The 12,534-nt window shown below is 40.3% G+C and overlaps 9 protein-coding genes across 9 annotated transcripts; 3 read left to right on the top strand and 6 right to left on the bottom strand. All coding sequences in view use genetic code 12, as the record gives it.

The window, feature by feature from the left end:
* Nucleotides 1-34: 34 nt before the first annotated feature.
* Nucleotides 35-409, top strand: COA3 (Cytochrome c oxidase assembly factor 3, mitochondrial; the record flags this gene model as incomplete). Its single annotated transcript, XM_066158387.1, has 2 exons — nucleotides 35-54; nucleotides 157-409. The coding sequence occupies 2 exons, from the start codon at nucleotides 35-37 to the stop codon at nucleotides 407-409; spliced, it is 273 nt and encodes a 90-aa protein (XP_066014484.1).
* Nucleotides 410-493: 84 nt separating this feature from the next.
* On the bottom strand, nucleotides 494-2,278 carry KCH1 (Potassium transporter; the record flags this gene model as incomplete). The annotated part of the gene is made up of 1 exon (XM_066158386.1): nucleotides 494-2,278. The coding sequence occupies one exon, from the start codon at nucleotides 2,276-2,278 to the stop codon at nucleotides 494-496; it is 1,785 nt and encodes a 594-aa protein (XP_066014483.1).
* A 223-nt stretch (nucleotides 2,279-2,501) lies between these two features.
* Nucleotides 2,502-4,691, bottom strand: PSN45_004845 (uncharacterized protein; the record flags this gene model as incomplete). The annotated part of the gene is made up of 1 exon (XM_066158385.1): nucleotides 2,502-4,691. One exon carries the CDS (start codon nucleotides 4,689-4,691, stop codon nucleotides 2,502-2,504), a length of 2,190 nt encoding a protein of 729 aa, XP_066014482.1.
* A 186-nt stretch (nucleotides 4,692-4,877) lies between these two features.
* On the top strand, nucleotides 4,878-7,466 carry CHS6 (Chitin synthase, class 6; the record flags this gene model as incomplete). The annotated part of the gene is made up of 1 exon (XM_006685272.1): nucleotides 4,878-7,466. One exon carries the CDS (start codon nucleotides 4,878-4,880, stop codon nucleotides 7,464-7,466), a length of 2,589 nt encoding a protein of 862 aa, XP_006685335.1.
* A 193-nt stretch (nucleotides 7,467-7,659) lies between these two features.
* Nucleotides 7,660-8,304, bottom strand: PSN45_004843 (PTPLA-domain-containing protein; the record flags this gene model as incomplete). The annotated part of the gene is made up of 1 exon (XM_006685750.2): nucleotides 7,660-8,304. One exon carries the CDS (start codon nucleotides 8,302-8,304, stop codon nucleotides 7,660-7,662), a length of 645 nt encoding a protein of 214 aa, XP_006685813.1.
* A 771-nt stretch (nucleotides 8,305-9,075) lies between these two features.
* On the bottom strand, nucleotides 9,076-9,562 carry PSN45_004842 (uncharacterized protein; the record flags this gene model as incomplete). The annotated part of the gene is made up of 2 exons (XM_066158384.1): nucleotides 9,076-9,320; nucleotides 9,346-9,562. 2 exons carry the CDS (start codon nucleotides 9,560-9,562, stop codon nucleotides 9,076-9,078), a joined length of 462 nt encoding a protein of 153 aa, XP_066014481.1.
* A 297-nt stretch (nucleotides 9,563-9,859) lies between these two features.
* Nucleotides 9,860-10,513, bottom strand: PSN45_004841 (PTPLA-domain-containing protein; the record flags this gene model as incomplete). The annotated part of the gene is made up of 1 exon (XM_006685270.2): nucleotides 9,860-10,513. One exon carries the CDS (start codon nucleotides 10,511-10,513, stop codon nucleotides 9,860-9,862), a length of 654 nt encoding a protein of 217 aa, XP_006685333.1.
* A 201-nt stretch (nucleotides 10,514-10,714) lies between these two features.
* PSN45_004840 (uncharacterized protein) lies at nucleotides 10,715-11,233 on the bottom strand (the record flags this gene model as incomplete). The annotated part of the gene is made up of 1 exon (XM_006685269.2): nucleotides 10,715-11,233. One exon carries the CDS (start codon nucleotides 11,231-11,233, stop codon nucleotides 10,715-10,717), a length of 519 nt encoding a protein of 172 aa, XP_006685332.2.
* Nucleotides 11,234-11,407: 174 nt separating this feature from the next.
* DUG3 (glutamine amidotransferase subunit) lies at nucleotides 11,408-12,454 on the top strand (the record flags this gene model as incomplete). The annotated part of the gene is made up of 1 exon (XM_006685268.1): nucleotides 11,408-12,454. The coding sequence occupies one exon, from the start codon at nucleotides 11,408-11,410 to the stop codon at nucleotides 12,452-12,454; it is 1,047 nt and encodes a 348-aa protein (XP_006685331.1).
* Between the last annotated feature and the right edge of the window lie 80 nt (nucleotides 12,455-12,534).

The raw sequence follows: 12,534 nt of genomic DNA, 5'->3' as shown, positions 1-12,534 counted from the left end.
ATCAAATTTTTCTTCCACACATTCTCTATCTACTATGCCAGTTGTTGGAGTACCGTATGTTATGGTAGATCAGGTGTTTCCCATCTGAATCAAGAGTGCAAAGGGCATTTCCCACGCCTCTTGCTTGTTCCATCCCATAGTTACTAACTCGTATAGAAAAGGACACAACCGTTATCGTGACCCCAAGACGTTTGAAATAACACCTGCGTTATACAGAGTGAGATCCCAATATTTCACCAGAAATACCTTAGGATTGTTCTTGGTGGGGGCCGTGCCCTTGGGAGTCTATTTGTACACCTGGAAAATGTTGACAGCTGATGATTTGAGTGACATTCCAATTCCTCCAATTTCGGATCAAGAATTGGCCAAGTTGAAAAAAGAACACGAACTAAAGAAGGCTGGAAAGTAAGTACTGGAGAGTATCATTTTTGTATATAGGTTGATTTGAAGTATAAATGTATTTATTAGTAATGCTATAGTTTTGTAAAAAGTATCATAAGGTGTTGGAGTTGGAAATATCGTGAATAGGATACCCTCTATGAAGTTTGTCGAATGGTTGTGAGTCAGAGTCAGATTCAGAGTCCGACTCAACGCCCGCCATAAGCGTTTGGGGATAAATAGTATCTTTATGGCCTTTCTCTTCTTTCTCTTCTTCTTCTTCTTCTTCTTCTTCTTCTTCTTCGACAGTATCCTGACTTGGGTACATACCAGCACTTTTGGTTGTCCCCTGAGCATCCAGTTTCTTACGGTTCTTGTCATAGAGGGAAATACCCCTTACCGGGTAAGGAGTGTTTGAAGCTACAGAACCTTCAGTTACGGATCTGACTAAATCTCCCTCCGTTACACTTCTTTTAGGTGGAAAATCCAAATTTGGAGGAGACTTCCTCGAAAATGAGCGAGGATTAACCGAAGAAGAAGTATACTCTGGAGCTGGAGTTCCCTGGGAGTAGTTTCTGGGAAGATGGGGCAAAGGCTGTGTTTGTACTCGGCCTGGCTGAGTAAGCCTAGGTTCAAATGGATCGTACGTCAAGGAAGATTGGGACATATTTCTGCCCTGTAGAAGAACAGCATTAGAGTCACTAAATGGGTTCTGATATGGTTCAGTATATCTTGAGCCCGAACCTGAACCATAAAATGCCGAGGAAGTAGCCAACTTAGCAGAATTTTCAGAAAAGTCAATCCCTTCTTGGAGAGTTCCTGAACTGTCTGAGGCCAAACTGTCTTTGCCGATGGATGCCTTATCTTGGTCACCAAACGGATTAGATAAGTCTTGTAGACTGTATGCATTTGAGGAGTATAGCTTGTTGTTGTCATTGTACGAAGGTACACCTCTGTCCACGGCTTGGTACTCATAGTCATTGTCAGTATCGAACCTTGTAACGGTGTCGTTTAATAAAGGATTGGCCTTAATTTCAGACATGTCCAAGATTCCTTGTTCGAGTAATTCGCTTTTAGGTTTGTGGTTTTTCAATACCAAAAGTCTGACTTTATCATTCACGACTTTACAACAGTATTTCTTAAGAGATTTGGTTCCTTTGTTTCTCAACTTGGCTATTACCGGCAAGTACATCACCATCCCAAGACAAAACTTGAAGAAAAAAATCGACCAAATGATCACAGAAAGGCACATGAAAGACAAGATAATCGACAACCGCAAATTTGTGTCAGCTATCTTCTTGATGTTGGCAATAATGTCATTGGATAAGTCTCCATCAGTCGCATAGTATCTTAAAGTTAGAATGTTAATTACCTGTCTTGGAGTATCAGCAAGCAAAATCTGCAAAGCATTATCCACCTCACCATATGACAAAAAGCAAGCCCAGTCAAAAAAGTTATCAGTATCGATTTTATGAAACAAACAGTGATAATTATACGATTTAACACTGTACATGGTTCTTGCAATCGAATTCACATATGCCAAAGCTATATTCTTAGTCCGATACGTGTGTATGGCCCACACTAAATGATATGCAAGAAGTATGAACTGGAAGATAATACAACCAGTGAATAGCCACTTAGCAACAGAATATGCATATGGTTTATAGTCGTCAGAAGACCATTTGTGGAACACCAAAATATTCAAACAGGTATAGATATCGACTCCCAACAAGATCCACGACAAAAATATCATGATCCACAACCACATATATGCAAAAACTGTCGACCAGTTGGTGTTTTTGAACCGGTCGACATTAATCAAGTCGAATGTGGAATGATCAAGTTTGTACTTTGTGATTTCATTTTCGGCATTGAAAGGCCCTTTACCCAGAGTGGTCATGTTTCTGGTCCTAAAGGGCAGTTATGCTTGCTTTGGGTTCTCTTGATCTTTTGATCTAGGAGAATAGGTTCAAATGAGCGTATATTAATGAAATACTTGGTTTGTTGACTATAAAAAAAGTATTTTTAGCGCGTCTGGTCATCTAGACCATCTGCATAATTTGTTTCAGATACCGCACCTAAAACATTTCTGAAACGTCGTGTATAATATTCTGTATAATAATCTATTTATACTTAGTTAGCAACTTGGTGGCTTCTTCTTTCAAATCATCCTGGTCACTTTCTGACAAATCTTGTAGGATGTTCAAACATGCCTGCTTTACCGGTGGGCGGTACATAATCAAGTACTGGAGAGATAAGAATCCCAACTTGATTCGCACGGGATCAAGACATAATGACTTGATCCTACCAACCAATTCGTCGGTTAGCAATGGTAAGTCACTAAGAAGTCTGATGAAGATCTTTCTGTCCTTGCTTTCCAAGAATGGAATGATCGAGTCCAAGACTTTAGCACTCCATTTGCTATACTGGGGAGTGTCGATGTTCTCTTTAAGAGTCGCAAACTGTTTGTTAATCTCACCATCGAGGTCTTCAACCTTCCCGGCTTCGTAATCTTGGAGGATTTTAGTCTTGATTTCATTCTTTAGTTTGAGCTCCTTGTTGACGACTTCACTGTACCACTCTTCATTAAGCCATTCGATAATTACATCAATTCTGCTGTGGATATTTTCCAAGAAATAGTCAAATATGGCATTTCTTATCATGTCACTTAGTTCGTTGTTCTTTTCTTCATCAATAGAACCCGATTCATAGTTGGAATTCATGCCTCTGGTGGCCAACCTAGTGAGAACCACGATCCACGATCCTTTCTGCCAATGCTTGATAGCTATTTTAGTCAACTCACTGCTGACACCATCCAGTTGGCTTTCTCCTTCATCCTTGGAACCATCTTCCAATTCTTCCGTGGACATTTGTGACACCCTGAGGAAATTTTGGATAATTAGGTTTATTTGGTCCCTTTTCTCTTGGTAAGATAATTCCTTTGGAGGAGGAAGACTGTAAACAGAACCAGAATCATAGAATCCTTCGTTGTCATCGTCATCCCCTTCAAACTTTTCTCTTTTATTTCCATTCTGAGCATCATTTTCATCCTGCTCGAATTTCCTCTTTCGACCATTGTCAGTGCCATCCATAAGTGAACTATTGGATAATGCGTATTTGTATCTCTCTGCTACTATACCCAAGGCTTTGTTCAACTTTTTCGGGTCCACACGGTTCAAGGCTGCTATGGTCATAGAGATTAATGTGTGTTGGGGCAAAGATGCCAAATCGAAATTGTTCAACTCATCGGCAGGATTAGTTAAACAGTACAAGTTCTTGTAATCCAATGACTTAAGAGTCTTGGATCCGTTGATGAATCCGTCGAACCTCTTCTTCTTGATATTAGCATCTTGGGGCACCGCTGCTAAGATGTTTTTTCGTCTCACATCGTCACCACGTTCTGTCAAAATGGTCAATTTTTGGCCTAAGGACTGTTGTAAATTAGATGGAAGTTGCCGGTTTTTGAACACATACCCAATGAAAATACGCAAGAGTCTATCGACATACTTCCTACTCAATTTGAACTCATCAAGAGTCTGATAATTTGACTGAAGCTTTTCGTGCGTGTCAAACTTCTCTACACAGCTCAAGATCTTTGGAATGAACTGACTCTTTCGTTTCACCAATAACGAAAGTTGAAAGAGTAAAGGATTCATAAGGGGAGTTACCAATGTATCGTATTCAAAAACACTGAGCAAATTGTCCAATAAGCCATGTGCTTCTGCCTGAATAGCTTGCCTTTTAATGAGACTGTGGTTGGGATGAACGGAATTTAAATTGAAATGTTCGTCGTTGTCAGACTTGGTTTGATAGTCAATGACTAAAACGATGAACTTGATTAATTGGATCTTGGTAATTAAATTTCTGTACCTATCGTGCTCCTCGTTGTCACTCGAATCCAAAGGAAATGTGGTACTAAATTTGCTGGTCAAACTAATCTTCAATTGGTTCAATTTTGCCCACACATCGTCACATCCGTCATTCTCATTGACATATTTGAACACCAATTTGAAGATGACTATGGATGAGTTGATGACATTTTCGAAGATCTCCAAGTGCTTTTCATTAGATAATATGATGAGACTGTCGAGAGAATCCATGGCCAAATCCATTTTATCGGCGTTTCCTAACACTGACTCATCACTTTGGAAGGAGTCTTTCAAGAACGTAGAGCACCATAACTTGATCGAAGGTTCAGGGTTATTTACAAAGTTCAATATCTGCCTTAACACTTGAGGAAAGGTTTCCTTACTAGAGAAGGCCAAGTTCTTGGCTTCGTTCAACTGCCTGATAATTTCCAGGGCCGTATGCATCGACATTGTACGGACAACCAGATACTCTTTACTATGCTAACCCAAGTGTCGTGGTCTGGGGATTAATGGTGTTATTAAGGTTTTCACCAGTAGTTTTTTTTATGCCTGTGTTTTAAGCTGGGCTTCGCGCACTGGGCTTTCGCTGAACAATAACAGGCCGAGATCGAACACATCGTTTCCAAGGAAATGGCCGAGATCAGTGAAAATACTGACTTTGGCAGGTCTCAGGAAGACTTTTTCAATGAACCGAGTGCACAGCGGCCGAAATATGGAACATTTGATGAGTTCCCCCGGCTTCGAGACCCTAGTTATGGGAATGTTATGAAATCTAGAACTGCTTTCCAAATGAACTATGTTGCGACAAATCCAATTGGCCCTCCTGATTTGCTCTATTACGGTATATACGCCGGGGCAACATCATATCAGTTCACCCACAATGATTTCAACCCCCTTTTGAACCACAATGACAAAGATGTAGATGGTTATATTGGATATTATCATTATGTCAATGGGCTTGACCACCACAACTCATTTCAGACCATACAAAACTATGTATTCAGTGTGATGGGAATAGAGCGTACACAGACGGATTACCACTGGAAGCATGGAACTAGTCACGGATTCAGTTTTGATAGTGGTAAAAAGGAGACGGTAGTTACATTTTGCAGTTACAATATCTTTGACAAGTCAGAATTCAGATTGAGAAATGTGATAACCCCCATTTCTGTGTCCCGGAAAACTGTTCTGATAGATACATCATTCCAAATCGCTTCCAATGACAGCCCCAAAGTGAACGCTTGGTTGAGTATACACAAGGTGCCTCAAACAATTTGGGATGAATTGAGATGCTCGCTGTTGATCAGATTATTCTGTCAATTGGATGATCCTTCCAAGCAATTGCCTGGATTAGTGAGCTTGAACGAGTTTGTATCCGTTAAGGAACAGGCTCAAGGCTCTATTTCCTTGTTAATTAAGTTCTTGTCTAAAGGGTACTTGACGGACTCGGATTCGAGCTATGGAGTAGTAACCGGATGTGTAAATGACTTGAAAATCCTAGTTAAAACCAATGTTTATCGGAACCGGTTAATTGACACATTATTGAGATTATGTGAGATTGGGCCTAACGGTGGTTTCACCAGCTTTGCAATTGATGAAATTAACAAGATTAACGCAAATGGAAACTGGGACTACGTGATTTTGATGCTTTTAAAACTACCTAATAGCCGAAACACTACCAACGAGTTCATCGAGCTCATTTTCAATCACTTAGCAAACAATGAGTTGTTCTCAACCCAGTCGTGCTTGATGTTGCTTGAGCAGGTGAAGTTCTTGATCTCTAAAAACGACTACCAAAGTGCATTAAAAGTATCTGCTACCACCATAAAGATATTACCATTGGATTTTGAATGCTGGTTTTACCTTGCGTTGTGCTACACCTTGGAGGAGGACTATGAGCAGGCTTTAATATCCATGAACTCGTTTCCTATGTCTTTTACTGATGCAAGTGCGATTCTTGTTTCAGGAGTAACTGACGAATACTCAGGATCTTTTGTCAGAAACTTCAATAATAACAATGAGCCCATATCAGAGAAGACGTTTCTCAAATACTTTCCACAACCAAAGAAGTATATAAACCTGTTGATCGATTCAGACAACCCAAAAGTTGAAGGTAAAATGAAGAATTTGTGGGAAGACATATTCATTTTTGACCCAAATGCAAGACATCCTATTATGGGAAATGACTTCTACCAATCTCCGTTGGTTGTTAAATCAGCAAAAGAGACGTCTCTAGTTGACTCCAATTTGATCAAGTTGGTTGGCCCTAACTCAACGAAAATAAGATTATCTGCATATTCAGCCAATTGCTCAGGCTCTTCCATCTTAGATTTCACTAGAAAGTCTACATGGGGTAGAAGCTATGATCTACTCTCGTTCATCGTTGCGCAAATTGGCTGGGATTCTACAGTTCTCTTAAAGAGCAAGATCTTTGAGGACAAACAGAAAGAACAAAAACCTGGTTCAAGAGAATTTGAAGTCAATAACCAGGTGAAACTGTCTATTCGGTGTGAATCATGGTTGGAAAAGTTGTTTATGGTGATTATTCAGGACTTGAAGATACTTATTTCCATAAGTTCTTCAGAAAGAGAACAAAATCACAGTGCATTAGAATGGGAGGTGTTGGGATTATTAGGATGGAACGTTAAATATCATTTGAAAGCCTCAATAAGCTCATTGATAACAGCTGTTATGGGTGATAGTGGAAGTCATGGATTTAATTACTTTGGGTCAATTCAGGTGTTGGCACTTTACGATGAGTTTGTTTTAAGTGATGTTAATGACTCCCAAATAGATATATTCACCAACAGCTACAACAAGTCGCTATTTACCAACAAATTGATATTGAAACAAAATGAAAAAGTATTCCAAACTTTTACGAAAGCAGTGGAAACAGAACTTCTACCACTTGATGTAATTCTTTTGATTATCATCAAGATGATTAGTTGGAACTTACGGTGGTACCAATACGTACCCAACTATCTCATCAACACCGTTTTGGCCAAGTTGTCAATTGTGCATTCACCAGAATACATTATATCGAAAATTAAGATTGTGTTCGAACAGAACAAGAACCATAATCCCAACGATAGGTATCGGTTTTTGAAATTCATGAGGCCATCGAGTACAACAGAAGAAGCATGGCAGTTTGATACTGAAGATACAATAACGACGTACATCGAGAGAATAATTAACCGGATGGGCACAATCGAAAATTAGTTCAGCATTACCGTATCTTGTAAATACTTAAGGAGCATTCTAGATGCAGTATTGACCGTAGACTACAAAGCGTGCAAGAATGTAATTACCCGAGACGGTCGACCCAAGAACTACATTATGGAGATTAAGAACACTAGTTTGACAGACTAAATAATTAATTTGAGCTTCAATCAAGTTTATAAGCCAATTCTGCTTATTGTTCCTTCTTTTCAACTGCTTCTTTCTTGTACTTACCCAATACCTTCTTTCTCTGCCTCAACAAATGAGTGTACAAGTGCACCAAAGCTGGAATGTAGAAGGCCAAGTTGATAATAAGGAAGTAGTACATCAAATCACCTGCCACGGCCCTAGCAACATCCAATGAAAGGTACATGATTAACATCTCCGAACCAACACCAACTGGATACAAGACTATGAAAGCAGTGTATCGAATGAAAGCTAACCAGTATGGAACATTCCCCATTAAACTGGAGGCATGGTAACTGTACTTGACAATCTCACTTAAGGCCCAAGCAATGGTCACTGAAATATAACTCCAGTGATCATTAGCAGGGCTTTCGGGTAAAAATTGCCAGATTCCCCACACCACAAGTAACCGAGAGTATACCTGCATTCCCGTAGTGAACAAAGAGGCTCTAACGATTCCAGTGGCAGCATTAACCACCTCCACCAATGCGACGGTTTGGATGAGGGTGTTGATTTTGTTGGTTTTCTCAAACACCAAGGGCTGCCCCAATGCTATGCCCAAAAACACCGAGTTAAACAAGACAATTGTCCACAAGGAAGTAGAAATCGAGTTATAAGTGATAAGCCATTTGTGTGGATGTGCTTCGGCCATGGTGATGATATTCGAAATATTTTGATGTTCGCGGTGCGGATCTCTTTACTTCTACAGCTCAACTGCTATGAAATACAAAAATGAACGGACAAGTAATAGGTGGGAGCACCACTAACTGCTATTTGTGTATTTACTTTGCGCTGAAAACTACTTAGCTGAAATAGTACATGTGTGCTAGACACTATTAAAGAGTGAATTCTATTCAATTCAGCTTGACAACAGGGTATACTACAAAGAATACGGAGCCGTTGACAATACCTTCTTTGAATAATCCTTGCTCGGGTACGAAGGTGGATCCCGATTCTTTAAACACTCACTGGCTTGTATTGATTTTAATCTTTGTATTTTTAAAGGTTTTCATGGAACTTCACTGTAACGCAAATTCAAGGTACCTACAACGAAAGTCCTTGTAACCCAATAACGTTTGGGGTCTCCTGAGATTGTGATCCCATTAGCAACAGCAAAAGCCCAATCTATAACTCTCAGATTTATTCTGAAATTCACATAACCGCCTGTCTTAGTATAGTCATCTACTACACACAAAATGGATTCAGGTAGCTCCTCAAATTGAGTGCTAATTGATTGACTTTTGAACTCGTTCAATTGTTCTAATATTGTACAAGCGGTTTCTTGCTTGCTTTTATTTTCTCCCTTTTCTCCAGCATCCGTCTTACTCCTTAGACATTGTAACATCTCATCGAACTGTTTATTCTGCCTCTTGGTTTCTTTATTAGCATTGAGTCTCTCCAAGAACTGGTTCAATACATTCAATTATTTGCTTTTCTGTTTTGTAGCATCTACATGCGTCAAAAATAATCCCCAATGGTCTATGAATTTCACTTCTTTTATGGGGCGGAAGAAGGACCCACCATCAAAACTAGTATTATATTCACAGACCTGTCTTTTGGCGAACATGGTAGCCCATCCTATCATAGGAGTGTTTGAATCAACTTTTCTACCATTCACCACATCTTGTGCCCACTGTAAAGCCTTCGAGTCTATCGTAAGATCCAACTCTTTCAGCGTGGTAGTTGACAATACCCACGATATCCCGAGGCAACAGGTCGTATCCAGTGGTGGTTACCATTGCTTTCAACTTATCAAAGTCATCTAATAGGTACGAGCGATTGTCTTCTTGAGTCCAGGATTTTTCACTGTTTGCTTGGTTTGCTTGGTTTTTATTTCTTGCATCGAGGTTGCTTTCGACATTTGATTTGATGTTGGATATTGGCTGGGTAAAGGGCCCTTCTAAGTACATTAGCAATTGAGAGTTCCAGCATATTCGCATATGGCATAGAGATTGGCTGCAAAAAGTAGGAAGGGCGGAGGCTAAAAGATGTCAACTGAATACCAGTATACAGGCCATCTGATAATATTAACATCCTTTTAGTATATCCATCCTATTTCAAGCGTGTTACAACAAACAAAAATTTGCACACCTTAATTGTTATAATATGATGAGGAAGTTTTGGATCTGATAAGTCAACATTTGCTTGAACTCTGAAATAAGCTTGTGTTCTTTCCAGTAGATCTTTTCTGAAACCATAGATGAACCTCATTCGGTCTTTTTGCGGAGCACCCGTTTTCTTTGTTTCAACATATACGTATACAAGAAGTAAAAGCCAGGGATGTATAACGTAAATCCGACCACAAAGAAGTAGTAGTGAAACATCGACTTCACGTATTCGAGTGAGTCGTAAATCACCACTGGCTCTGTTGCCAATCCCAACGGATACAACACCAAGAAACCAGAATATCTCAACCAGTCCAACCAGTCAGGCGGATTGATATTCAAAGCTTTGAGGGTATAATACGGATACCGTATGATCTCAGCCGCAGACCAAGTCAACACAAGTGCTGGGAACACAAGGGGGTTGAAATTGCCCTTACTTTCGGGAGTCAAATAACAAACCCCAATTGTGATTGAACAGCGGGCGAAAAACTGAAGAGACGTGATGCTCACCTTCGAGCGAGTGATTCCTAACAGACTGTTTCCAATCTCGAGCACAGCATTGAGCAGTTGGGTGTACACAAGTAATTTGTGGGGAAACCCATCGTATGCATGGGTCGAATAAACCAGGTGAGATGCAAGCTTTGATCCTGGAAAAACGAGACCTGCCACATCTATGAGTGTTCTTATAGCTATGGTAAACCAGAGGAGGCCTGAAACAGTGTTGTAAACAGCCAAATAAGTGGTCTTTATCGACATCCTATGATGTATAAATTTAAATGCTCAAGATCGCGATTGCAAAAACAACCGAGTTGCTACCGCAGCCACTTATTCAACAACAACTATATCAAGACGACAATAAATATATATTCATAAGCAGTAAGGAGAGTATGGGAATGCTAGTCCGGCTAACCTCTTTTTTTATTCTAATTGTACTTTTATGGGGCACATGGTGCTTAGCTACTTGTACTTGTTCAATATGTTGCTGATGCCGTGCTCGTCATTGGCTATCATATTCTGATCCCAGTCTACAACCAAGGGAGCAGCAAACACCGCGGAGGCAGACACTTCTGTCGAGTCGGACTGCTCAATGCCGTTGAATGCTTCAACGATCATAGCGTATTCTCCTTCATTGAACACTTTTAACCCACTTCCCAGCAATCTTTGCAACCCAATTGGCGCATTGACCGTCACTCTATCCTGACCAACCTTATTTTCGGTGCTGCCTTTAATAAACGGGAAGCAGCTGGCCACGACATTCTTGCTGTAGTTATCACGCAAACAATTATTCACAATCAAGCTATACTGATCATACGTGGGGAGGGTGTTTTCCATTAAGTCCAAGATGATTTTCAGTTTATCCTCATTTAATTTGTAATTGGCTTTGGAAAGAATACCGTATAATTTGTTCAGCATTGGGATCTTAGCATTGTGGAAGATGGATATGGTGCTAGGAGAATTTTGTAAAGTTTTGAACATGGACATTTTGTTTTAGAAAAAACAACGACAACAGAAAACAGCAGACTGATAACACTTTATAGTGTTCCCCCGGGTTTTAAATGCCCTATAGAAATGCGCGCGGTCCCCGGCGAGTCATTTGCGATAGTCATTTAAAACCTTGGTTTCTGCGAAAATCATTCAATTGTTTCAACCATGTGTCGTTTCATGATTTTCAAGGGTAAAGAGCCGATGGTTCTCGAAGACCTTTTGACGAAACCTGCCCACTCTATCATCAACCAGAGTTTTGATTCGAGGCTTCGGCTTGACATGAGGAACCCCGTCAACGGTGATGGGTTTGGAGTTGGCTACTACTCTAGTTCCCAACATCCTTGTGTTTTTAAAGCTATAACTCCTGCTTGGAACAACGTTAACTTGAATAGTTTGGCCACATGTACCGAGTCCAACTTGGTGTTTGGCCATGTACGAGCATCGACCCAAGGGGTGTTGGCAGAGACAAACTGCCATCCCTTTTCGTATGGGAAGATAATGTTTATGCACAATGGAGGAATCCTGGCATTTGATAAAATCAAGAAGACCATAATCAACTACATAGAAGACAAATTTTTCTTGTTAATCCAGGGCTCAACCGATTCGGAATGTTGCTTTGTGTTGTTTCTTGATACTTTGTACAAAATGGGATATGATCCTTCAGATGCTTCAGTTCGTTTCAACCACCAGGTATTAAGACAGGCATTATTGACAACAATTGAACTCATCAAGAACTGGCAAGTGGCCATAACATCCGAGCCTTCACTACTTAATTTTGCCGTAACTGATGGAGAACTGGTGGTGGTAAGCAGGTACATCACCTCCAAGACCGATGAGGCCGCTTCTCTCAACTTCAGTACTGGATCGAGGTTCTTTGAATACGCCCCGGGTCGGTTCAAAATGGAGAGATTGGATAGAGCTCAAGACGTGATTTTTGTGGCAAGTGAGCCTTTGACATTTGAGAGGAACGACTGGATGAACGTGCCTACCAACACCACCATCACCATCAGCAAGACCAACTCGGTGTTGATGCACCCGATCATGGACGAATTCTACGATTCTGATGGTCATGAGAGATCTTCTGCGTTGGCCTTGTCCAAGGGATTAATCGGAGGAGTTCCTAAACCCGAATCAGATTCTGATATCGATAACGATAGCCATATTAACTTAACGCACGAACCCTTAACCCAGATGACCGGAAAAGTCTACTAAATAGATTATTTATTTGAAGGATACACATGCTAATCATGATTAAGGTCATTAAAAGGGATACCATATAAGCTCAGAACCAT

The sequence above is a fragment of the Yamadazyma tenuis genome, chromosome 7, assembly GCF_029203305.1.
Source record: "Yamadazyma tenuis chromosome 7, complete sequence".
NCBI classification, from domain to species: Eukaryota; Fungi; Ascomycota; class Pichiomycetes; order Serinales; family Debaryomycetaceae; genus Yamadazyma; species Yamadazyma tenuis.
This window is presented reverse-complemented; position numbering and strand designations above follow the sequence as displayed.